Source organism: Saccopteryx bilineata, chromosome 1, assembly GCF_036850765.1.
Source record: "Saccopteryx bilineata isolate mSacBil1 chromosome 1, mSacBil1_pri_phased_curated, whole genome shotgun sequence".
In the NCBI taxonomy this organism is placed as follows: Eukaryota; Metazoa; Chordata; class Mammalia; order Chiroptera; family Emballonuridae; genus Saccopteryx; species Saccopteryx bilineata.
Genome location: NC_089490.1, coordinates 316,867,630 through 316,894,903, shown reverse-complemented (window position 1 = coordinate 316,894,903; position 27,274 = coordinate 316,867,630). Strand labels below are relative to the sequence as shown.

At 36.1% G+C, this 27,274-nt stretch overlaps 1 protein-coding gene across 4 annotated transcripts in view; it reads left to right on the top strand.

Annotated features, from left to right (window-relative positions):
• DYNC2H1 (dynein cytoplasmic 2 heavy chain 1) overlaps positions 1–27,274 on the top strand; it is a 328,872-nt gene that overhangs the window by 30,211 nt on the left and 271,387 nt on the right. For all 4 annotated transcript variants that reach the window (XM_066247664.1, XM_066247663.1, XM_066247662.1 and 1 more), the window contains exons 18-29: positions 1,358–1,485; positions 9,648–9,763; positions 10,795–10,922; positions 14,438–14,587; positions 15,270–15,475; positions 16,760–16,915; positions 17,005–17,119; positions 18,016–18,186; positions 19,128–19,510; positions 20,730–20,862; positions 20,961–21,078; positions 23,990–24,102. In XM_066247664.1, coding sequence (XP_066103761.1) covers positions 1,358–1,485; positions 9,648–9,763; positions 10,795–10,922; positions 14,438–14,587; positions 15,270–15,475; positions 16,760–16,915; positions 17,005–17,119; positions 18,016–18,186; positions 19,128–19,510; positions 20,730–20,862; positions 20,961–21,078; positions 23,990–24,102 — 1,917 coding nt within the window. The remainder of the gene's footprint in view (positions 1–1,357; positions 1,486–9,647; positions 9,764–10,794; positions 10,923–14,437; positions 14,588–15,269; positions 15,476–16,759; positions 16,916–17,004; positions 17,120–18,015; positions 18,187–19,127; positions 19,511–20,729; positions 20,863–20,960; positions 21,079–23,989; positions 24,103–27,274) is intronic.

Below are 27,274 nucleotides of genomic sequence, written 5' to 3'. Positions count from 1 at the left end.
TATGTCTTTGACTATTGAAGATTGAGAAACTAGCTTTTTTTTTTTTTTTGTATTTTTCCAAAGTTAGAAGCCAGGAGGCAGTCAGACTCCCGCATGTGCCTGACCAGGATCCACCTGGCATGCCCACCAGAGGGTGATGCTCTGCCCATCTGGCGCTTTGCTCTGTTGAGGCTGGAGCCATTCTAGCACCCGAGGTGGAGGCCATGGAGCTGTCCTTAGTGCCTGGGCCAACTTTGCTTCAATGGAACCTTGGCTGTGGGAGGGGAAGAGAGAGGTAGAGAGAAAGGAGAGAGGGAAGGGTGGAGAAGCAGATGGGCGCTTCTCCTGTGTGCCCTGGCCAGGAGAAACTAGCTTTTAATTATTATTGTTGTTGTTTTGTCAACTTGGAACGTGACATGACTCTGTTGTGTCAATTTTAATTCCTTTCAGGGAAATATCTCCTTTTCTTTATTCCTTGGGACAAGAGCAATCCATGGAGGAATGCCTTCAAAGTTAATGAAGTGGAAATGATTAAGCATCTTACTTTTTTTTAAGTGCATCATACCACTAACCCTAAAGATAAACCCTACTTGCATTCATTCTCATTTATATTGATCCTGATACTATGACTGAAAATTCAACCAATTTTTTAACTGCCACTATCATGCTTCCACATTTTAAATGTCTGTAACCAGTTGAATATGAGTACTCTCTGATTTGTAGCTTATAGTGGCTCTTGGTTTAAAAAAATGATTCTTAGTATACATCAAATTTGATAAGAGAAGCTAAAAAAGAGTATTTTTTTAGGCTCTTCAAAAATGTTTTATGATCACTGTATTTTTCTGAAGCTGGAAATGGGGAGAGATCCACCCGGCACGTCCACCAGGGGCGAAGCTCTGCCCACCAGGGGGCGATGCTCTGCCCCTCCGGGGCGTCGCCCTGTAGCGACCAGAGCCACTCTAGCGCCTGGGGCAGAGGCCAAGGAGCCATCCCCAGCACCCGGGCCATCTTTGCTCCAATGGAGCCTCAGCTGCGGGAGGGGAAGAGAGAGACAGAGAGGAAGGAGAGGGGGAGGGGTGGAGAAGCAGATGGGCGCTTCTCCTGTGTGCCCTGGCCGGGAATCGAACCCGGGACTTCTGCACGCCAGGCCGATGCTCTACCACTGAGCCAACCAGCCAGGGCTGATCACTGTATTTTTATATTGTTTTTTTCCTGTTTATTCTTTGGATGACACAGTAATGATTGTGTTTACATACTTAAGTTGAAATTTACTTATACCTGTCCATTTTTATTGGTAGGACCCTACTATGAATAGTTTGACCATAAACTTTAAAATGTTTGTTTGTTCTGTTTCTTTAATAATATTTTTTATTCATAGGAATGGATTGTAATCGGGCAAGTTGATATGGAAGCTCTAGTGGAAAAGCATCTTTCTACTGTTCATGATTGGGAAAAAAATTTTAAAGCCCTGAAAATAAAAGGAAAAGAAAAAGAACAACTTCCAAGGTATTAGAAGTTAAAGTACTAGTACTTATGTAGCAGAACAGTTTTGCCATGGGATAGTAAGGACACACTTCACTTAGTGGCCAGAAGTCAAGTTAGTTTCATACGTCCACTAGAGCTCGGCAATCACACTTGCGTATCATCTGAACAGGGCACTGCTCACAGTAAGAAGTTTCTTTTCTAGGCTGAACCTATTTGAGTGACTAGATTGAGGGAAGAGGCAACTATACACATCTGGCATGATGATCTAATATTTGATGTACATAGACCCAGTCTAAGTAAGAATGATAAAAAGCTACTGCTGAGAGCATATTAGATGGTACAAAGCGAATGACATTAGGCTCTGCTTTTGTACTGCTCTGTTTCATTTCAGAAGGTCCTGGGAGGCACAGAACATAGTACCGCATGTAGTATTGCTCTGAATGTGGAGGAAACCCTGTGAGGGGCAGCTCATAACCCAGCTACCTGAGAATATATCCTTCCTCTCTATCTGAAATTTGTATGACTGGAACTTCTCTTTGTAATAAGCTCTATGAAAGGCCTTGCTTAATTGTGTGTATCTTATCTATAAAGGATAATATCACTTAATTCATTTGTTCATTATTTCAATAAATATTTGGTGAGCATTTATAATATGTAAAATCTTGTCCTATGAGAGTACAAAGATGAAGAAAACAGTACTTGAAACCAAGTTGCTTGTTCACAGGTAGAACTATGTATAAATCAAGTCTATTTGATGATTAAGTCTAATACAGACAGGGGTTAAAGAGTGGACTTTGGAGTCTGGTGGGTCTTACCCACTGCATGACTTTAATAATCATTTAAACCCTGAACCTCAATTTCCTCAGTTTTAAAATAGTTAGAACTGTAGTATTTATCTCAGTGTTTTGAGGATTAAATGATAATTTGCATATAAATTACTGGCTCAGGATAAGTTCTCAAAAAAATGTTAGTTATTAATACCAGATTGATAATTTATATTCTATACTAGAGACTGAAATAGGCTATGGAGATTTACAGGATTATGTCACCCCATCCATTTAGGGCAAAATCAGGGAACAGTTTTAGATAGTAATATTTGAACCTGGGACTTAGGAGAAATAAGAATTGTAGGTGAAAGCAGAGCTTCTCGGAGAGGCATTCATGTGCTGAAAATAAGAAGATGGTTAATTGAAAATTTGATCAGAGTTAATGTTTTATTAGGGACTAGAGGAGCCACTCTTGAGAAGGGGTCATTAGGTACAGATTTGGGAGAATCTTACATTCTAGATCAGGGGTTTTGGATTTTATTCTTGTTAGAATAGTTACTAAAGGTTCCCAAACAGAAATGTGAGTGTTTCTGTACCAAAGCTATACATTAGGATGCTAATTTTAAAATAATTTATGGTTGAACAAAGAGATCCTGGAGGAAGGAAGGTTAGTTTGTCTTTATTTGAAGACTGATAATAATGAACTGAATTAAGTTGTTGGACTCAAAATGGAGAGGAGGAAGATGAGGGATGAGGACTAGAACAGAGACAAATGACTCAAGGGTTTGTGCTTACATGATGAGGATAATGATAGTGCCATTAATGTTAGTTTGAAGTAAGGAAAACATAGTGCTCTTGGAATGCTTGTATATGTGGTTTCTATAGTCTCTGTTTGATACTGTCTTTGATACAAATCTTGCCTGTCTTCTTTGGCTGTATGCTGTCACCTGACTGCTCAGAGACCTCTACCGCCAACTCAACTATTTTTTCATCTTCGACTGTAAACAGCTTTCCTAGTATTTTGCTGTCCTGCAAACGCTAAACAGGACAAAAAGAATTCCTCTCTCACATTTCATTTTTTATTTTGCTGTTTCTTGCTAATAAATTAACATGTATTCATCTAAGCTAATATACACACATATATATACATGCAGATATTTATTTTATGGGTACTTTTTGGATATATGTTGTATTCTTGGACAAGCCATATTCTAATGATGTATTTCAGGTCCTGTAGTAAGGATGTAATTTTTGGGTAGGCTGTCTATAGTGATTCCATTCTATCTATGACTGAGTAGAGCCTCCATGGCATGTTATCAATATTTTTAAGTGAGAGGTGATTGTTAGTCTTCTGAACAGGATTCTGTAGTCAGTAAGTACAACTCAGCTTAAACTGTATCACCTCATGTTAATTCATTAGTTAAATACAGTATAATATAATGTTTTAGGTTTACCAAAATCATCTATCGTCATGTATGAAATATCAGAAATCTTGACTCTATGTTTGAGGATTTCAAAAATCACATAAACTTTATGTATCAGGCAAAAATTGGCTCTTATATGTATTGGTGGTTAAAAACTGGAGTTTATCTATCTCCAGTTAGTGGGTGATTGAGAATAAATAAATGAAGCTTTAAGAGAAAATTATATTTTAGAAATAAAACGGTGAGACTTTTAACACTTATAACTTGCTTTCTTTTTTTTTTTTCAATTTAATTTATTGTGTTTATATAGATTCTAGTGTTGCCCCAAATGCATCCCCCGCCCCATATTCCCCTCAACATCTCCCTTGCTGCCCTCCCAACAGCGCCCTCCCTCCTTCCCTTCAGGTTTACCCCATCCTGTCATCCCCCTTCCCTCTGTCCTCTTTTCCTCTGGTCCCTTTGATCCCTCCTCTGTCTCAATTCCATTAGTAACTTGGTTTCTAAGAATATTACCTGGCTTTATGTTTTAAAAAGGGCAAGTAACTTTCTAAATAATCTTTTTGACCAAAATTAGTAGACAATTATTTTAACTTTGTATATTTAAACTAAATAGGAGATTTTCCTTAAATGAACAAGTCTGGTTCAATCTGTTTGCTTAGAACATTACAATTTGTATTAAAAGTACTATGCAAAGAATTAGTGTTCTTAAAAATACCTACCTTCTTTTCTGATTAAGATAATCCATTTGGCTTATAATTTTTTTGTTGTATAATTTTTAAAAATAATTCTTTATTTTTTTATTACAGTTGATATATGAGATTGTATTAGTTACACTTGTACAACTCGGTGATTAGACATTATATAATTTACAGTGATCATCCTGATAAAACTAGTGCCACACATAATAATTATAATATTTTTGCCTGTATTCCCTATGCTGTACTTTACATCCTCATGATTGTTCTGTAACTACCAATTTCTAAATCCCTTTACCGTTTACACCCATTCCCCTCAAGCCCGACCCATCTGGCAAACTTCTGTATCTATGAGTCTGTTTGGATTTTGCTAGTTTATTTCATTTTTTAGATTCCACAGATAAATGTAATTATGTGGCACTTGTCTTTGTCTGACTTGTTATACTCATCACAAGACCCTCTAGGTTCATCTGTGTTGTTGCAAATGGTAAGATTTTTTTTTTATGGCTGAGTCATATTTTTATATATGCAATACTTCTTTTTTGCCCATTTATCTATTGATAGACCCTTAAGTGGCTTTCATATCTTCTCTATTGTACATAATGCTACAATTAACATTGTGATTTTCTTTTGATTTAATGATTTGTGTTCTTCAGGTAAAAACCCAGAAATGAAATTGTTGAATCCTTGCCTCTTGTTATTTCCTTTGTTTTAAAGTTTATTTTGTCTGGCTATCCCAACTATTTTTTTCTTTTCCCTGAAATAACTTTTTCTATTCCTTTCCTTTCAGACTCTGTGTGTCTTTTGATCTAAAGTGAGTCTCTTGTAGTCAGCATATGTAACGATCTTATTTTCTTATCAATTCAGCTAGTCTATGTCTTTTTTTTTTAAGCGAGAGAGAGACAGTGACAGACAAGGACAGACAGACAAAAAGGGAGAGAGATGAGAAGCATCAACTCATAGTTGCAGCACCTTAGTTGTTCATTGATTGCTTTCTCATATGCACCTTGATTGGGGGGCTCCAGCCATGTCAGTGACCCCTTCTTGCTCAAGCCAGTGACCTTGGACTCAAGCAGTTGACCATGGGGTCATGTCTATGATCCTATGTTCAAGCTGGTGACCCCGCACTCAAGCCAGATGGACCTGTGCTCAAGCCGGTGACCTCGTGGTTTTGAACCTGGGTCTTCAGTGTCCCAGACCAATGCTCTAGCCACTCTGCTGCCACCTGTTCAGGCAGCCTATGTCTTTTGATTGGAGTATTTAATCTAGTTGCATGTAAAGTGATTGTTTATAGATATGAATTTGTTGCTACTTTATTTATATTTTTTATCTTTTTAAAGAAGACCATCTTTTTTATTGTAATATAATTTGTTGGTGATAAACTCTTTTAGCTTTTCCTTGTTGGGGTAGCTTTTTATCTTTCCTTTTATTTTTTTTTCTTTTTTTGTGTGTGTTTATTTTCCTAAAGTGAGAAGCAGGGAGGCAAAGAGACAGACTCCAGCATGCTCCTGACCAGGATCCACCCGGCAAGCCCACTGGGGCGATGCTCTGCCCATCTGGGGCGTTGCTCTGTTGCAACTGGAGCCATCCTAATTCCTGAGGCAGAGGCCATGGAGCTGTTCTTAGCACCTGGGCCAACTTTGCTCCAATGGAGCCTTGGCTGCAGGAGGGGGAAAGAGAGATAGAAAGGAGAGGGAAGGGTTGAGAAGCAGATGGGCGCTTCTCCTGTGTGCCCTGGCCTGGAATCGAACCCAGGGTATCACACGCTGGATTGATGCTGTACCACTGAGCCAACTGACCAGGGCTCTTTTGATTTTCAGTGATAGCTTTTCTAGCTAGTCTAATCTTGGTTTTAGGTCCTTGTTTCCATCATTTTGAATGTTTTATACCCACCTCGCTGGCTTGCAAAATTTCTGTTGAGAAATCAGCTGGCAATCTTTTGAGCACTCCCTTGTAGGTAACAGACTGCTTTCCTGTTGCTTCTTTTAAGATTCTCTTTGTATTTAATTTTTAGCATTTTAATTATGGTGTGTCTTGGTATGGTCCTCTTTGGGTTCATCTTGTTTGGGACTCTCTGTGCTTCCTGGACTTGTGTGTCTTTTTTTTTTTTCTTCACCAGGTTAAGGAAGTTTTTAGTTATTATTTTTTCAATAATGTTCTCAATCCCTTGATCTCTTCCCCCTTATTTTGGTACCGTTTGATGCAGGTGTTGTTCTGCTTGATGTTGCCCTAGTGTCCTTTAAATTATCTTCACTTTTTGATCCTTTTGCTTTTTGCTACTCTGAGTGTTTTCTGCTACCTTGTCCTCCAAATCATTGATTTGATTCTCTGATTCATATAATCTGCTATTGATTCCTTCTACTGTATTCTTTAAAATTATTTTTTCTCTTTTTTCTTAATTATTTGTTTTATAGAGAGAGGGGTGAGAGAGAGAGAAAGACATTGATTTGTTGTTTCATTTATGTATGCATTCATTGGTTGATTCATGTACGTGCCCTGACTGGATACAAACCCACAACCTTGGTGTATTGGGATGATGCTCTAATCAACTGACCTACCCAGCCAGGGCCTTCTTTCAGGGTATTCTTCATTTCTGACTGGTTATTTTTTATAGTTTCTGTGTTCTTTTTTATGCTACTGAAATTCTCATTATGTTCTTTGATCATTCTTATAAACATTGTTTTGAAATCTGTATCTAGTAGTTTGCCTCCCTTTATTTTATTTAGCTCTTTTTTTCTGGAGATTTCTTCTGTTCTTTCATTTTGGACATGTTTCTGTATTTTCCCTTTTTGTAGCCTCTCTATGTTTGTTTCTGTGTATTAGATATATCAGCTATGTCTCTCAGTCTTGATAGGATGGTTGTAGTTGTAGGCTTCCTATAGGGCCCAGTGGTACAGCCACCCTGTCACCCAATCAAGTGCTCCACATATGCCCTTCCCCTGCAATATGAGCTGTGTACACTCTCCTGTTGTAAATGACCCTTGATTGTGGTTGGCACATCAGTGGGAATGATTGAACCCCAGGCTATTGAGCTATAGGGACTCACTGTGACTACAGTGGAGTTTCTCTGTGGGGGCTTTTGTGTCCTCTGTGCCCATTTTTGAGCATGTTGCTTATGGAGGTGTTTGGGTGGTGCTCCAGTGTGGTCTGAATTTGGCCACTGGGTTTGCTGACTGGGGTCTCTAAGGAGTTGCTGGTCAAGGGTTAACTGCCACCTGTGTCTTGTCCAAGGCCACTTGGCATGTGCTACAAAGTGATCTACAGATGGCTGCTACTTCTGCTGGGCTTAGAGTGGCCTTGGAAATGTCACTCTATGAACCAAGGCTGGCTTCCACAAGTGTTGAGCTTAAGAGCACTTAGCAAGAGGCATGCCAAGGCCAGATCCTGCTTGTTTAGGGTTTGTGAACCTCTGAGAGATATTAGGAAAGTCTGCAGCAAGAGCCAAGACAGGCCGTTAGTATGGAAAAGGCACTGGAAGCAGCTGGGTTGGGCCAGCAGGATGGGCAGGGCAGTGTCTGAGGGCATCACTAGGGGGGTAATGTGTGCATAGTGTTAGCCAGGTTGATGGAGACTCAGATATGAAGCCCGCCTGCTGGCTCTGTGGTGCTGGGCAGCTCAGCAAAGTCACTGTTCTCTGTTAGGACTTCTTTCTGGGAGAAAGCTGCCCATCTAGCTGTCTCCGCAAAGCCAGACAAGTTAGTTGCTTCCCATATTTTCTTGGTCCCTTTTGAGCTGCTGTCCAATTGCTGGAGCTAAGAGCGAGTGAGTCCATCAGCAATTAGGTCTGAGTCTGGTCCATTTAAAGGAACATCTGGGATTCTAGCAGCCTTCTGTCTCATTCAGTCACAGTCCCCACTGGTTTTCACAGCCGGACTTCACTTCTGGCACTGGTATCCTGGGCTGTGGAGCCTGGTGTGGGGCTGGACCCACCCCTCATCAGAGGGTCCCTCCTTAGTCGAGGTAGCCCTCTAGGTTTTTAACTGCTGCAGGTGAGTGTGGGACCAGCTTGTTCAGCGTCTCTGCCCCTCCTACCATTCTCAGTTGGCTTCGTATGTATAGCCTTATTTGTAGGATATACACAAACTTTCTGTTCAGCTGCCTTCAGGTGGTTCTCAGGGGTGGTTCTGTGGTTTAGTTGTAATGTGATGTGGTCTTAGGAGGAGTTGAGCACAGCATTTACGTACTCTGCCATCTTGACCAGAAGCCTGTTTTGTAAATTTTTTAAAATGCAAAAAAGCACAATGGCAATTGCTCTTTTTGATGTTTTGGACGTATCAGTACATATATTCACAAAATTTGGATTGTACTATATTTGCTCTTTATAGTTAACAGTGTTTCATCAGTATTTTGGGACTCTCTGTGCTTCATGGACTTGTGTGTCTTTTTTCTTTCTTCACCAGGTTAGGGAAGTTTTTAGTTATTATTTTTTAAAAACTTCTAAAGAATTCATCATTTAAAAATTATGTAATTAAAATTTTGGTGGTAATAATATTTCTTATATTTCAATGTTACCTACTCAAAAGTTTGATTTTTAATTGTGTGGTTGGGTTTATAATAATTTATTTAACCATTCATGCATTTGGCTTATTTCTAATTTTTCACTATCATACTTAGTACTTGTGTATAATCTTGGAGTCTGCCCTGAAAATTTCATTAGGATAAATTCTGAAGGTGAAGTTATTAGGACTATGGGTATGCCTATTTTTAAATTATTTGATGCATATTTTTAATTGCTCTTTATAAAAGTTACATTGTTTTGTAGTCCTGCCAGCAGTGCTCAGAGTCTTCTGTTTGCCCACACAGTTGAAGACATGAATTAATAATTCATTACATTTTTATCAATTTGATAGGCATAAATGTTACTTTTGGTTTTATTTTCTTACTTCCTTAATAATCTTCATTCACTTTCTATATCTTCTTTTTCTTTCATTATTGTTTGTACTTTGTAGGATAGTGAACATATTTTATAAATATTTAAAAAAGTATATTACATGCTGTGCCAAGTAATGCTTGTGAATATTTAAATAGATTCATGTTGATAGACTATTAATTAATAATTGCTGCTTTTTTATCCACTTATATGATGGATTATAAAAACTGTGATGTGTCAAAATCAATGAAAAACATAATATGTCTATGGCATTTTTGCTAAACTAAATCTAAATGTACTTCAAGGCCCTACTAATATTTTTGAGTTACATTTGGAATTGTATTCCAAAAATGGTAATATTATAATGAGAGTCTTTTCCTTTAATTATTCTTTTTCATACTAAAATATGCCCCTTGGCTTTTTTCAGTGTGGTCAAGGTAGATTGTTTAACTATTAACTGTAGCCCCGTGAAGGCTGTGATCGATGATCTTCTCCAGAAGCTATTTGATGTGCTCGTGCTTTCTTTGAAGAAGTCTGTTCAGGGTAAGGACTCTTATCTTTATTTATTTATTTTATTATTATTATTTGTATTTTTCCAAAGTTAGAAGTGGGAAGGCAGTCAGACTCCTGCATGCACCCAACTGGGATCATGGCATGCCCACCAGGAGGTGATGCTCTACCTATCTGGGGTGTTGCTGTGTTTCAACCAGAGCCATTCTAGCACCTGAGGCTGAGGCTATGGAGACGTGCTCAGCACCTGGGCCAACGTTTGCTCCAGTGGAGCCTTGGCTGTGGGAGGGGAAGAGAGAAAGAGAGAGAAAGGAGAGGGGGAGAGAAAGCAGATGGGTGCTTCTCCTGTGTGCCCTGGCCCCTAATCAAACCTGGGACTTCCACATACCAGGCTGATGCTCTACCGCTGAGCCAACTGGCCAGGGCTTCTTATTTTTTATTTTTGCTTAATGATATACAGAGAGGCTTGTACTTTGATATTTATGAAATATGAATCCCACTTGTGATTAAAATACAAACCAATATGGAAAGTATTATGAAAGAAAATGTGCTCTAAATGATGATAGCTTTAAGAAAGTAGGAAAATCCATGTTCAACCCCTTAAAGGCTTAAAAATTGAAGGCATTTTTATATTTGCAGTCAGAGCTAGTATCAATTTGTTGCATATATTACTGAGAAAATATAGGTAATTCTGGTATAATGTATTTCTCCTTATCTCTTCAAATGACTTTGTTTTGAAAATACTAGTTTCTTTTCTCCTTTAAACTTAAATGTTTTCGTATATTATTTAAAAGACTGAAAAGTTCTACATTTTGAATAAAATTTACTAAGTATAAGTATATTTAAATTTTACTCAAAAATTTTAAGTACAATGTGAAACAACTAAACTTTCATGAGAGTAAATTTCTTTGCTTATTCCACATTTTGAAATTGTTTTATAAAAGCAAATGATAATTTAGGGCTTCATATATTAGATTACTTCTAGTACTCCTTGGTTTAGAAATTATGTAACTGAACATTTTGGTGGTAGTAATATTTCTTATATTTCAATGTTGCCTATTTAGCTCATTTACATGAAATTGATACATTTGTCACTGAAGCTATGGACATCTTATCAGTTCTGCCCCAGTCTGTGGAAGAGATAGGAGACGCCAATGTGCAATATGGTAAACTACAAGAACGGAAGCCAGAGGTAAGAATCACAAAGTAAATTTTTATATTTATTTTTACTGTACTAGAGATGTTTACATTAGGTAATTTTTTGTGACTATCAGAAATATGATATAATTTAAATTATTATAAGAAAATCCATATACAATAATCTTCAAATGGTTTGTTCATGATCAAACTCTTGATATTTGTTGGTATACTGAAACAGTAACAATAATGCTTATTATTATCTTCAGAAAAATTTGCAGTCTGTTTTATGATGTGGCATATTAGAATAAGACTAGATTTAAATAATTCATGCTGTTACTTCCAGGGTTGTAATCTTAGCATGGTAAAGTATAAAGTTAGAACTGAGTTAGGAACACACACACACACACACACACTCATTCACACACACAGTAGAGGAACACAATTTAGAGACAAAGATGAAAGAGTGTAAAAGATTCTAAAGAATATGCAGAAGGCTACAGCCCAGAAGAGGCAAGTCAGAATTTTATAAAATATATTATGGTTGATTTTAGTTATATACGATATTTAGAGGAAGAGAAGTAATTCAAATTGAAATACAAACTTGTATGTATCCCTACTATGTGAAAGACTGAAAATTACTGGGAGTTTAAAGGTAAGTAATATGCTTTTGTGGGGAGGAAAATTACAAACTTCTTTTAAGGCAGATGGTCATGGGAGACCATCTCAGAGAGATGGTGTGTGAACTGAGACCTGGAAGATGAGGCAACCATTCTGAGATTTGGAAGCAGATTATTCTAAGTAGAATAAACAGCAAGTTCAAGGTAGAGGTGGAACTTGGTATGCTCAAGGGAGTGATAGATGTAAATATTGCCAAGAAGTTATCAAGAAGGCCATAGTATTCAAGGAAGAAAATGGTATGAGGTGAAATTGGAGAGGTATGCAAGGGGGTCTGACTGGAAGTGGTGGGACTTGAGATGTCAGGTTGAATGAGGAATATGGAATTTAGAATAAAAGTAAAGAGTATAGATATCAATTTGGAAGTCACCTTTATATCCATGATATTTAAAGCCATGGGCTTGGACCAAGACCATTTGGGTGGTAATAAAACAGTGGAGAGTATAGACCATTGTTGTGAGCATTACAAATTTAGCATTCAAGCACAAGAGGAGGCAGCAAAGGAGATTGAGAAAGAAGTGAGAAGGCATGAAGTGTATCATAACAAAACCAAGAGACATTGATGTTGTGTGCTGGAAACAGCATGTGAGGCAGGAAGAAGTGGCACGAGTCAGTGTAAAGAGCCAGGCAGAATCTAGATCATGCGAGCCATGTTAAAGATTTTAACCTTCATTCTGTGAACATTGGGGAGTTGTGCTGGAGTTTTAGGAGCAGGATGTTATAGATTTGTGTTTTGATATGTTTCTCTGTTTGTATGTGGATTTGGAGGGGTAGCAATGAAGGCAGATAAACTAGGAAATTGTTGTAAAATCTTTACAGGTTAACCTAAGTTCTGTCCTCATTTAGGAAATCAAAATTTGACTCTTATTTTTTCCCTTCTCTCAATGAGTTTTATAGTACAGCATAGCTTCTTGGTTCATTGGTTTTCTCTGTTTCTCAGATGGAACTGATACTGCTCATTGAGTTATATTTGATTGTAAATTGGTCATTGAGTTATATTTGAATTTTGTTGTGTTCCTATTGTCTATTATATATGCACACTGATTTTAAAAAATCTTCCTATGGATATTATTGCTTTGTTGATTAATAAAAGTGCAGGTATTAATTATAGAACACTGTTTTACATTGCTTTAAAAGACTTAGAAGAATTCATGCAGGTTAGCACCTATTTCTACATCCAGACTATTGAACAAGGACATTTCAAGTAGAAAAACTGAATGCATGAGTTTAATATTTTTAGTTCTCTTTCTTTAGAGACAGAAAGACAGAGACAGACAGGAAGGGAGAGAGATGAGAAGCATCAGCTCTTAGTTGTGTCACTTTTGTTGTTTATTGGTTTCTTTCTCATATGTGTCTTGACATGGTGGGGGGCTCCAGGCAAGCCAGTGACCCCTTAATCTAGAGACCTTGAGCTCAAGCCAGCGACCTTGGGCTTCAAGTCAGCAGTGTTTTAGGCTCAAACCAGGGACCATGGGGTCATGTCTGTGATCCCATTCTCAAACCAGAGACCCCATGCTCATGCTGGCGAACTTAGGGTTTCAAACCTGGGTCCTCAGTGTCCCACTGCCTGGTTAGGCAGTTCTTTTGTTTCTTAAGTACCCTTCTTCATGGCTTTCCCCCTTCTTTATTAAGTAGGATAATTTAGTTAATTTATACTCTTGAGCAATCTCATTTCAGTTCTTTTAGAAACCTTTTAAGCCCTGGCTGGGTAGTTCAGTTGGTTAGAGCATCCTCCTAATACACCAGGTTTCAGATTTGATTCCTGGTTAGGGAATGTACAAAATCAACCAGTGAATGCATAAATAAGTTGAACAACAAATCAATGTCTCTCCCTTTCTATTGATAAAATCAATAAATAAAAATTTATAAAAGAAACCTTTATAGCATTTCTTTTGTTTGTTTTTTAACGAAAGAGATAGAGACAGGGACAAATAGGGACAGACAGAAGGGAGAGAGATGAGAAGCATCAATTCTTCATTGTAGCAATTGAGTTGTTCATTGATTGCTTTCTTATATGTTCCTTGAGCCGGGGTCTACAGCCAAACACGTGACCCCTTGCTTATTAAGCCTGTGACTTTGGGCTCAAGACAGCGACTTTGGGCTTCAAGCCAGTGACCTTTGGGCTCAAGCTGGCAACCTTGGGGTTTTGAATCTGGGTCCTCTGTGTCCCAGGCTGATGCTCTATCCACTGTGCCACTGCCTGGTCAGGTCTGCAGCATACTTTTATGCTAGAACATTCATAATAAATATTCTGAACAGCTATAGTGTTGTCTTTATAGATTTAATTATTATTCAGTTTCAAATTACCACTTTTATTCTCATTTTTAAAATTTCTTTTTTTAAATTTTTTTATTTTTATTTTTTTACACAGACAGAGAGAGTCAGAGTGAGGGATAGACGGGGACAGACAGACAGGAACGGAGAGATGAGAAGCATCAATTATTAGTTTTTCATTGCAACACATTAGTTGTTCATTGATTGCTTTCTCATATGTGCCTTGACCGTGGGCCTTCAGCAGACCAAGTGACCCCTTGCTTGAGCCAGTGACCTTGGGTCCAAGCTGGTGAATTTTTGCTCAAACCAGATGAGCCCATGCTCAAGCTGGCGACCTCGGGGTCTCGAACCTGGGTCTTCCACACCCCAGTCTGACGCTCTATCCACTGTGCCACCACCTGGTCAGGCTAAAATTTCTGATGTCAGAATGCCTTGGTTGAATTTGTATATAATAATAATGTTAGCATTAGAAACTTTATATCCAGGCATTTAACAAAGCAAGAATCTTGATCTTAAAAAAGCAAATCATGAAACAAAAATGAAAGAGATAGAATTTTAAGAAACTTAATAAAATTGTTTGTTTTTCATGTGTTACTATTACTATTTTTTTACCTTTAGATTTTGCCCTTATTTCAAGAAGCTGAAGATAAAAACAGACTTCTACGAACTGTGGCGGGTGGAGGTTTGGAAACAATTAGTAATCTGAAAGCTAAATGGGACAAATTTGAATTGATGATGGAGAGTCACCAGCTTATGATTAAAGATCAGGTAGGAAGCTTATAGTCCTTTTGTTAACATGGAAACTTAATTTTTTCTCACAATTTTTTGCTTATCTCTATTTCATTATAAGTCAGGTTTATAAGAATTTCATATTGCTAATGAAATTGACCTCCCTCAGTACTTCTGTATAATGAAATACTTTATATGTATAATGATGATCCTTTCACATAGTTTATCTTCATTTCCTGCCATTCAAGAATGTATGTAACATTAGTTTCAGTCTTTCTTATGAGGAAGTGTCGACAAGAGTGTATGTGGTGTTTTTTAAAGGAACAAGCTATAAGTTGGATATATCTATTACACTCATGTCCCTTATCCATAATTTAGCCTGTTGCCCTTTAACTGTGTATGACACTGGGAAATGCCCTCAGGCAGAACAACTGGCAGTTATTAAACAATTTTTTTTCTTATCTTACTACCTTTTTGTTTGTGGGTGCCATTAATCACATGAATGATTCCTCATGGTGATTTTTCTGGCTTATCACTTGAAAATTTGATGTCTGATTTTATGCTTTTGAATTATTTTATTATACTTGAGCTTAATAATTAAAAACAGATATTTGAAAAGTTAGTATTGCTATTTTTCACTTAAATGAAAAATAGAAATAAAAATGTGAAAATAAGGAGATTTTACTCAGAATTAAATTATATAAACTTTATTGGGTTTTAGATTGAAGTGATGAAAGGAAATGTGAAGTCACGTCTTCAGATCTATTACCAAGATTTGGAAAAATTTAAAGCTCGTTGGGACCAACTAAAGCCCGGTGATGATGTTATTGACACTGGCCAACAAAGTACCCTTGATAATAGTGCAAAGTTAATAAAAGAGAAAAAAATTGAGTTTGATGATCTTGAAGTTGTAAGAAAAAAGCTGGTGTATGTTTCTTTTTAAACTGATAGTATTTATTTGAAAAAAAAAGTTATATATTTGTGTATTGTTAGTAATTTTTTATATCTGTTATCTTTATGTCTTTCCTTATAAACTTCAACAGTTTTAAAATGTAGATAATAAGTGCTGATGCTACTGCTTTCTTAGGACTTGTGGTTAGAATATATAAGGATGTTGTCCTGGCCAGTTTGCTCAGTGGTAGAGCATCAGCCGGACATGTGGAAGTCCCAGATTTGATTCCTGGTCAGAGCACACAGGAGAGGTGACCATCTGCTTCTCCACTTGTCCCCCTCCCCTTTCTCTCCCTTTCTCTCTCTCTCTCTTTCTCTTCATTCCCCTCTTATAGCTATGGCTCAATTGGTTTGAGTGCTGAGGATGGCTCCATTGTCTTACCTCAGTCACTAAAATAGTTCAGTTGCTGAGCAAGGGAGCAAAGGCCCCAGATGGGCAGAGCATACTCCCTAGCAGGTGGGGCCTGCTGGGTGGATCCTGGTTGGGTGCATGTGGGAGTCTGTCTCTCTGCCTCCCTGCCTCTCACTTAATAAAAAAAAACCAAAGAATATATAAGGATGATAATAGAAAAGCAAATTCTGGAGAGGTCTAAAAATAGAACAGAAAATTAAATTTATTGAAAAGCTAAATTAGGAGTTGGAATAATTACTTTCTCAATTTTTAGAAAAAATAGAATATATAAAATTAATGGAAAATTACTTTCAGGAACTCTGAGAAAAATAAATCAATTTAGCAAAGTAATAAAAAGAGACCTCCAAGACAGACTTTGTTGTTTTATGTTGTATTAAATTTGTTTTAGGTTTGGTCTATTTAGGCAAATATAGCCTAATTGCTTTTATAAATGAGTAGAGGTTTTAGTACCACATTTATTAAATGTTGTTATACCAATTAAATGAAAGGTATATATTCTAAAAGCTAACCCATTCAATTGTGAATATTCTTAGATTAATCCATAAATGTATACAATTCTGAATATTAATTACATATTATATAATATATAGTGTACCTAAAATATATTTCTATAAACAACTTTGCTTGACTTCTTTATAAAAAATGCATATTAATAAATTTAGAAAAGTTCATACCTAGGCAAATTTTCATATAAAGTTGGCATAGTCTCCCGCTGTGTACTTTTGCTATCAAATACATATGCTTACAACACACACACATGCACACACACACACACAGCCAATACAGTTAAGTATTTAACAGTTTTCCTTTTTAAAAAATTTAATGATATTTCACTATTTTTTTAATAGTGATGATTGCCACCATTTTGGACTAGAGGAACCCAACTTCTCCTTGGCAGGTATTATCTCTGCAGACATTGAGAGCTGTGCATGCGTTTGGGCCCTGTACGAAGAGTTTCAGCAAGGATTTCAAGGAATGGCTAATGAAGATTGGATCACTTTTCGGTTTGATTTTAAACAGTATTTACATTTTTATTGTTTGGTAGTGCTTTTTGGGATGCAAGTTTGTAAGATGTGTTTCTGGTATTTTATAGGACTAAGACTTATCTCTTTGAGGAATTTTTGATGCATTGGCATGACAGATTAAGGAAAGTTGAAGAACATTCAATAATGACCGTGAAATTACAATCAGAAGTTGACAAATATAAAGTAAGATAGTTTTACTTATTCTTTTATATAAAAATGTTCTTGGAACTTTTATGTATCTTTTTATTATGTAGTGACTGAATTGTAATTTTAGTTTCTATATTCTTAAATTATTCTATCACATGAAAAAATAGGAAGTATGGAGTAAACCATACAAATAATTGATATTTCTGCTACCTGTGTGAAAAAAATTATAACCGAGAAATTTCTGATTAAAGTTATAAATCAGAGTATTTATAGTTTCTAGGACAATTTAGGATATGGGTCATTTAGGATATTTAGGAGACAAGTCATGTCCTAAAATAAAAATAGAAATATTTTAGGTCTTGTTTTAAAATATATTAAGTTACAAAGGGAAATTAGTGTGTTTCAATAATAAAAAACTTGCCTGACCAGGTGGTGGCACAGTGGATGGAGCGTTGGACTGGGATGTGGAGGACCCAGGTTCAGGACCCCGAGGTTGCCAGCATGAGTGCGAGCTCATCTGGTTTGAGCAAGGCTCACCAGCTTGAGCCCAAGGTTGCTGGTTCGAGCAAGGGGTCATTCGGTCTGCTGTAGCCCCTCGGTAAAAGCACATATGGGAAGTCAGTCAATGCACAGCTAAGGAGCCACAATGAAGGACTGATGTTTCTCATCCCTCTCCCTTCCTGTCTGTCCGTATCTGTCCCTCTCTCTGACTCTCTGTCTCTCCCATAAGAAAATAAAAAGAAAAAAATAATAATAAAAAACTTTTATGTAATTCTGTTTAAGAGTGATCTCAAGATTGTTAAATAAGGTGACTAATTAAAAATTTCATACCAAAAATCTTAACAATAAATAAAAATTTGCATTTTGCTCATATATGTATGTTACGTGTGTACATATATACATATATCTTTTTCTTTCTTCTTTTTTAACAGGTCATAATTCCTATCTTGAAATATGTGAGAGGAGAACATCTTTCTCCAGATCACTGGCTTGACCTTTTTCGTCTACTTGGCCTTCCTAAGGGGACTTGTCTAGAGAAATTACTGTTTGGTGATCTTCTCAGAATAGCTGATACAGTTGTTGCCAAAGCTTCAGAACTTAAAGTAAGAATCATTTTTATGAATATCTCATATATCTAACCTTGTTAGCATGTGATTTTGCTCCATATTTGCTTATTTAATAAAACAGCAAGTTAAATTTCTTCCTTCCTTCTGAGTAGTGACAGTGTTTCATTATTTCATCATTCTTTCATTAGCAGTACATGTATGTCTAGCACTGTGTACAAGAATATAGAAACAGTGATACAAACTCCTTTGAGAGAGAAAACAAATTAAAACATCTTACTTTAATCAAAAAGTGAACAAACACAAATTCTTTTACATATAATACATTTAAAATTATTGGGTATGTTGTAAACAGAAGTTAAGGATGCAAAAATTCAGAGATTAAACCAAGAACCTATTTGGTACTCAGATTTAGAAACAGTTTCAAGTGAAAATTAAACTTGTCACAATCCTACTGTAAGTTGTGTTCATTCAGTATAAAAATAAAAGGACTCCTTCAATCAAATTGTTCTGTTTCCTATCTAAAATGTATGTTTGTTGATGACCGTGGAGCATAAGCATATTTGGACAGTCATGAGGTTATAAAAGCACGGCTGCCATAGAGGACAGATCTGGATGATAATTTCTTTACATATGTCAGAACTCACAGCTAAGTTACGATAAAATGTCTTCAAAGCAGATTGTTTTCTGTTTTATGATGGATGCTTGAATTTTCTGTTTTTCATTTTTAGAAGTGAAAAGTCTAAGGCAGAAAACTTTGTACTTACTTTGACCACGTGAACCTGTATACTTAGTAACTGATATACATGGATACATTAGCCAATTATTTTCTTTTATTGTATGTAAAGTATATTCACTTACATATTTTTGTCTTAAAGTATAAAGCCAGATAAAAATATATCTTCTTAGAAATAGCTTTTTAAAAATTTATTTATATGATAATGTTGAAATAATACATACGGATATTTTTTGTTAAATAGGATTTAAATAGTCGGGCACAAGGAGAAGTTACAATCAGAGAAGCTTTACGTGAACTTGATCTGTGGGGAATAGGAGCAGTATTTACATTGACTGATTATGAAGACAGCCAAGGTCGAACCATCAAGCTGATTAAAGACTGGAAAGATATAGTAAATCAAGTTGGAGATAATAGATGCCTTCTTCAGTCTTTGAAGGATTCTCCTTATTTTAAGGGATTTGAAGATAAAGTGTCAATTTGGGAAAGAAAACTTGCAGAGTTAGACGAGTACCTGCAGAATTTAAACCATATTCAGAGAAAATGGGTGTATCTGGAACCAATTTTTGGCCGTGGAGCATTGCCAAAAGAACAGACACGCTTTACCAGAGTTGATGAAGATTTTAGGTCAGTACAACTACATAAGAAATAGACACACACGGCAGTTTTTATTCATAGGATAGAGTGCTTCATGAAAGCTAATTACTTTTACATTGTTAGCATCATCTGTGTATTCCAGTTCTTTCTCTACTGGATATATAGCTGTTTCTGAGGAGCTATTTTCTCTCATTCACCTATGTTAAAAAAATTGTACTTATGGCTTTACCTGCGGTGGCACAGTGGGTAGAAGCATCGACCTGGAATGCTGAGGTCACCAGTTCGAAACCCCGGGCTTGCCTGGTCAAGGCACATATGGGAGTTGATGCTTCCTGCTCCTCCCTCCCTTCTCTTTGTCTCTCTCTCTCTCTCTCTGTCTCTCTCTCTCTCTCTCTCTCTCTCTGTCTCCTCTCTCTAAAATGAATAAATCTAAAAATAATAATAAAAACATTTTTAAAAAGTGGTAATATTTGAACCATTTTGAACTGATTGTTATTTTACCGCTCTTTCTGTATAAACCTAATATTTCTGAAGGTCACCAATTTACAACTTTGCTCTTGTGAATTTGATGGGCATTTTTTATTCCTTATTTTAATTTATTTCTAACTAGTATTTATGAGTTAAGCAATTCTTTTTTCTTGTATAGTTTGTGCCGTTGGCTTCTGTGATGCTGTGCTTTCCTGGTTTTGCCTCTCTCTCTGGTTCTGCTCTTTGCTCCCACTGCTCTGCTCTTCCGCTTTGTGAATCCAGCCTCTGTCCCTCTGGCACAGCAAGCTTCTTCCCAGATCTGTGCCAGGAACTCTCGTTCTCCTCATCACTGGTTTTTATTTTTATTCATCATCTCAGCTTAATTTACTTCCTTAAACAAGCCATAGGTGAGGGTGGCCCTATTTGCCCCTTTGATAATACTTTATCATTTTCCTATTTAGCTGTTATAATACTTTTAATTAAATATTTTGAGAAATTATTTAATATTTTTCTCTCTCACTAGACTACTATCTCCATGACGTGGTGCCTAATATTTGTTAAATGAATAAATGAAATGAGAGAACTTGCAAAAGAGGAAGTTAAAATGCTAATGGGGTGTTAATTTTTAGCATTATTTATTAGAAGCATAATACTGTGTTGTTGTATCATGTTACTTGTATCGTGTTTGTTTTAAGCAGGTTAAAAACATAATTATCTCAATATCTGTCAGGCAAAAAAATGCTAAAATAGATAAGAAAATGACTGTTTTTTTCTCCTGCAGATCAATAATGACTGACATAAAGAAAGACAACAGAGTCACAACATTAACTACTCATGCAGGAATCAGAAATTCTCTATTAACAATTCTTGATCAGCTTCAGAGATGTCAGAAATCATTAAATGAATTTTTGGAGGCATGTTTTTTTAAAGTCTTCATATAATTAATTGTAAACAATTAATATAGTAATTATTTGAAAAGAGAAGGCTATTCTTTTTGTTTTATTTTTATTAGGAAAAACGTTCAGCATTTCCACGATTTTATTTTATTGGTGATGATGACTTGTTGGAAATATTGGGCCAGTCTACTAACCCTTCAGTAATTCAGTCTCACCTTAAGAAGCTGTTTCCCGGTATGACTCAACACTTATTTAACAAATATTTATTTAGTTTCAGCTATCTGCCAGACATATTTAATGTCAAGCTTTAGGTAAACTATTGAATAAATTACAAGTCGTACTCTCAAAGAACTTATTGTATATTGAGGTAGATTAGCTAGTAAGTTGACAAATATAGTATGATAATTCCTATGGTAGATAGAAGTACATGGTGTTATACCTGCTTCTACGAAGGCATTTAGGTCAGTTTTGGGACATCACAAAGAAGGTGATGTCTATCATGAGATCTGAAGAATGTGTAGATCCTCGCTAGAAGAAAGATGGGGAGCAGAGGGAATAGGCTCTGCAGAGGCTTGGAAGCGAAGGAGACCATGTCCCTTCATCATTGAGTGTATGGGCTCCTGAATGACATCCAAGTGGAGATATTCAATAGGCAATTATTGTCAGCAGAGAGATCTGAGTGGAGATGTAAAATTGGGAGTTATTTGTATGTAGAGAATAATAATTCTATGGAAACTGGTTAAGATTACCTGAAAAAAGTGTAGAGTACAGTAATTATGCCATATTCTTTGATATTGTTGAATCATTTAGTTGGATAATTGCAAATGGAATTAGTTTGCTTCAAAAATAATGATTATGCCCTGGCTGGATGGCTCGCTTGGCTGGAGCATTGTCCTGCAATGCAGAGGTGGCTGGTTCGGTCCTTGGCCGGGCATACAGAAACAGATTGATGCTTCTCTCTTCCCCTACCCCTCTTCCTCTCTCTGGATTCAATAAAAAATAAATAAAAGAATAAAAAAACAAAAAAATAAAGACAAAAAAATAAGGCAACAGAGAGCAGTTTAAAAAATGATTCTTTCTTAAAATATTTGTTGGAAAAGAGTCATATTTTTCAAATTAGGTTTAAGAAGTAAAAAATTTTCATCATCATTTATAATTAGGAATCAGCAAACTATAGACTCACAGGCCAGACCTTGCTCACTATTAGTTTTGTTTTTTTTTCAAAGATTTTTTTTAAATTTATTGGTTTTATTTTTTATAAATTTTTATTAATGTTAATGGGGTGACATCAATAAATCAGGGTACATATATTCAAAGAAAACATGTCCAGATTATCTTGTCATTCACTTATGTTGCATATGCATCACCCAAAGTCAAATTGTCCTCTGTCACCTTCTATCTAGTTTACTTTGTGCCCCTCCCCTCCCCCTCCCCCTCTCCTCCTTCCCTCCCGCGCCCCCTCTCCCCCCCACCCCCGGTAACCACCACACTCTTGTTCATGTCTCTTAGTCTCGTTTTTATGTCCCACCAATGTATGGAATCATGTAGTTCTTGGTTTTTTCTGATTTACTAATTTCACTCAGTATAATGTTATCAAGATCCCACCATTTTGTTGTAAATGATCCGATGTCATCATTTCTTATGGCTGAGTAGTATTCCATAGTGTATATGTGCCACATCTTTATCCACTCTTCTATTGAAGGGCTTTTTGGTTGTTTCCATGTCTTGGCCACTGTGAACAATGCTGCAATGAACATGGGGCTACATGTGTCTTTACGTATCAATGTTTCTGAGTTTTTGGGGTATATACCCAGTAGAAGGATTGCTGGGTCATAAGGTAGTTCTATTTTTAGTTTTTTGAGGAACCACCATACTTTCTTCCATAATGATTGCACTACTTTACAGTCCCACCAACAGTGAATGAGGGTTCCTTTTTCTCCACAGCCTCCCCAGCATTTGCTATTACCTGTCTTGTTGATAATAGCTAATCTAACAGATGTGAGGTGGGTATTGCATTGTAGTTTTGATTTGCATTTTTCTAATAACTAATGAAGATGAGCATCTCTTCATATATCTGTTGGCTATTTGTATTTCTTCCTGGGAGAAGTGGTTGTTCATGTCCTCTTCCCATTTTTTTATTGGATTGTTTGTTTGTTTGTTGTTGAGTTTTATGAGTTTTTTTGTATATTTTGGATATTAGGCCTTTATCTGAGCTGTTGTTTGAAAATATCATTTCCCATTTAGTTGGCTGTCTGTTTATTTTGTTGTCAGTTTCTCTTGCTGAGCAAAAACTTTTTAGTCTGATGTAGTCCCATTCATTTATCTTTGCCTTCACTTCTCTTGCCTCTGGTTTGTCAGGTCAAGGCCATTTGAAAAGAAAATGAGTTGATGCTTCCTGCTCCTGCCCCCTTTCTCTCTCTCCTGCTCCTTTCTCTAATTTAGCACAGATTTGATTAGTTGACACAGGAACCTATGACCTGTAAAAACTCTGGTCCTGTACAGAAATATTTACTAATCACTGTATATCTGAAGCAGTCAAGTGTTATGTCTGTAACTGTGGGCTGTGGGAGATAGTGGAAAGGGCTTTTGGAGTCAGAAGGCTTGCATTCAAGAACTACCTCTACTTATTAGTCTTTTATTTTTTATTACCTCTCAGAAATTTTGAAAATAAAACTTAATGGGTTTTATGAAGATAAAAATTAGGTAATGTGTTCAGGTGTTTTTGTTTTTGTTGTTATTGCATTTAAAGCGATATGCAAATTTTGGAGAGGAGAAACCCTAGTTGCCCTCCACCTTTTCTCTCATTGTTTGGTCTCATATCTATGGAACCATTGAATGTGTTCTTATGCATGCATTTATGTCTGGGTTTTTTTCTCATTATATTGTTTTTGAGATACCCATAACTGTATTTTATTGTTTTTAATTACTGAACAGCATTTCACTGTTTGACTATGTCAGCAGTTTATTCATTTACCTGTTGATGGGCTTGGTTTGTTTCTTGGTTTTGGTTATGAAAAGTTCTAAGGTTACATTATACAATATTTTATTGTACATAGTATGAGGTATCTGTTATGTGGTAACCATATATGATGTCTTATAATTATCTTTAATAATTTTGGATTTAAATTGTTGCTTTATATTATAGGTATTAACAGTGTATGTTTTGATGAGGAATCAAAACATATAACTGCAATGAAATCTTTAGAGGGAGAAGTTGTACCTTTTAAAAATAAAGTTCTTCTATCAAGTAATGTAGAGGTAAGTAATTCTTTGTACATGTGAGAATAAAAAGAATTAACTATGTGAACTTTGTATCAAAAATTATTTAGTCAATTTTTAGAGTAAAGTTGCTTAATTTAGGCCTTTTAAGAAACTCATATCTTTAAAAAATGATTTTTTTTTGTCAAGAATGATTTACTATTAAAGAGAATATAGATTTTTAGTCTTTGAAAGGCAGTATGCAATTATGAGAAGAACCTTTTTTTTTTTTTTTTTTAATTTTTTTTTTTTTTTAATAAATTTTTATTAATGGTAATGGGATGACATTAATAAATCAGGGTAAATATATTCAAAGAAAACATGTCTAGGTTATTTTGTCATCAAATTATGTTGCAAACCCCTCGCCCAAAGTCAGATTGTCCTCCGTCACCCTCTATCTAGTTCTCTGTGCCCCTCCCCCTCCCCCTAACTCTCCCTCCCTCCCTCCCATGTCCTCCCTCCCCCCCCACCCTTGGTAACCACCACACTCTTGTCCATGTCTCTTAGTCTCATTTTTATGTTCCACCAATGTATGGAATCATGTAGTTCTTGTTTTTTTCTGATTTGCTTATTTCACTCCTTATAATGTTATCAAGATCCCACCATTTTGCTGTAAATGATCTGATGTCATCATTTCTTATGGCTGAGTAGTATTCCATAGTGTATATGTGCCACATCTTCTTTATCCAGTCTTCTATTGAAGGGCTTTTTGGTTGTTTCCATGTCTTGGCCACTGTGAACAGTGCTGCAATGAACATGGGGCTACATGTGTCTTCACGTATCAATGTTTCTGAGGTTTTGGGGTATATACCCAGTAGAGGGATTGCTGGGTCATAAGGTAGTTCTATTTGCAGTTTTTTGAGGAACCACCATACTTTCCTCCATAATGGTTGTACTATTTTACAGTCCCACCAACAGTGAATGAGGGTTCCTTTTTCTCCACAGCCTCTCCAACATTTGCTATTACCCGTCTTGTTGATAATAGCTAATCTAACAGATGTGAGGTGGTATCTCATTGTAGTTTTGATTTGCATTTCTCTAATAACTAATGAAGCTGAGCATCTTTTCATATATCTGTTGGCCATTTGTATCTCTTCCTGGGAGAAGTGTCTGTTCATGTCCTCTTCCCATTTTTTTATTGGATTGCTTGTTTGTTTGTTGTTGAGTTTTATGAGTTCTTTGTAAATTTTGGATATTAGGCCCTTATCTGAGCTGTCGTTTGAAAATATCAGTTCCCATATAGTTGGCTGTTTGTTTATTTTGATATCAGTTTCTCTTGCTGAGCAAAAACTTTTAATTCTGATGTAGTCCCATTCATTTATCTTTGCCTTCACTTCTCTTGCCATTGGAGTCAAGTTCATAAAATGTTCTTTAAAACCCAGGTCCATGATTTTAGTACCTATGTCTTCTTCTATGTACTTTATTGTTTCAGGTCTTATATTTAGGTCTTTGATCCATTTTGAATTAATTTTAGTACACGGGGACAGGCTGTAGTCGAGTTTCATTCTTTTGCATGTGGCTTTCCAGTTTTCCCAACACCATTTGTTGAAGAGGCTTTCTTTTCTCCATTGTGTGTTGTTGGCCCCTTTATCAAAGATTATTTGACCATATATATGTGGTTTTATTTCTGGGCTTTCTATTCTGTTCCATTGGTCTGAGTGTCTATTTTTTTGCCAATACCATGCTGTTTTGATTATCGTGGCCCTATAATATAGTTTAAAGTCAGGTATTGTAATGCCCCCAGCTTCATTCTTTTTCCTTAGGATTGTTTTGGCTATTCGGGGTTTTTTATAGTTCCATATAAATCTGATGATTTTTTGTTCCATTTCTTTAAAAAATCTCATAGGGATTTTGATGGGAATTGCATTAAATTTGTATATTGCTTTGGGTAATATGGCCATTTTGATTATATTTATTCTTCCTATCCAAGAACAAGGAATATTTTTCCATCTCATTGTATCTTTTTCGATTTCCCTTAACAATGCTTTGTAATTTTCATTATATAGGTCCTTTACGTTCTTTGTTATGTTTATTCCTAGGTATTTTATTTTTTTTGTTGCAATCATGAAGAGGATTATTTTTTTGAGTTCGTTTTCTAATATTTCATTGTTGGCATATAGAAAGGCTATGGACTTTTGTATGTTAATTTTGTATCCTGCGACCTTACTGTATTGGTTTATTGTTTCTAATAATCTTTTTGTGGAGTCCTTCGGGTTTTCGATGTATAGGATCATATCATCAGCAAAAAGTGATAGCTTTACTTCTTCTTTTCCGATATGGATGCCTTTTATTTCTTTGTCTTGTCTGATTGCTCTGGCCAGAACTTCTAGCACCACGTTGAATAAGAGTGGAGAGAGTGGACAACCCTGTCTTGTTCCTGATTTAAGGTAGAAAGTCCTCAGTTTTATGCCGTTTAATAGGATGTTGGCTGATGGTTTATCATATATGGCCTTTATCATGTTGAGATATTTTCCTTCTATACCCATTTTGTTGAGAGTCTTAAACATAAAATTGTGTTGTATTTTATCAAAAGCCTTTTCTGCATCTATTGATAAGATCATGTGGTTTTTGTTCTTTGTTTTGTTGATATGGTGTATTACGTTAACCGTTTTGCATATGTTGAACCATCCTTGAGATTCTGGGATGAATCCCACTTGATCATGATGTATTATTTTTTTAATATGTTGTTGTATTCGGTTTGCCAGTATTTTGTTTAGTATTTTAGCATCTGTATTCATTAGAGATATTGGTCTGTAGTTTTCTTTCTTTGTGCCATCCTTGCCAGGTTTTGGTATGAGGGTTATGTTGGCCTCATAAAATGTGTTTGGAAGTATTGCTTCTTCTTCAATTTTTTGGAAGACTTTGAGTAGAATAGGAACCAAGTCTTCTTTGAATGTTTGATAGAATTCACTAGTATAACCGTCTGGGCCTGGACTTTTATTTTTGGGGAGATTTTTAATAGTTTTTTCTATTTCCTCCCTGCTGATTGGTCTGTTTAGGGTTTCTGCTTCGAGAAGAACCTTTTTTTGAAGTCAAAAAGATTTGGATATTAATCTTAGCTCCAAAATGTACTAGCTATGTGACTTAGAATCTGTTTCCTTATCTGTAAAATAGGAATCTTACTATTTGTTGCAAGGGCTTTTTTTTGAAAGTTAAATGAGATAACTGGCTT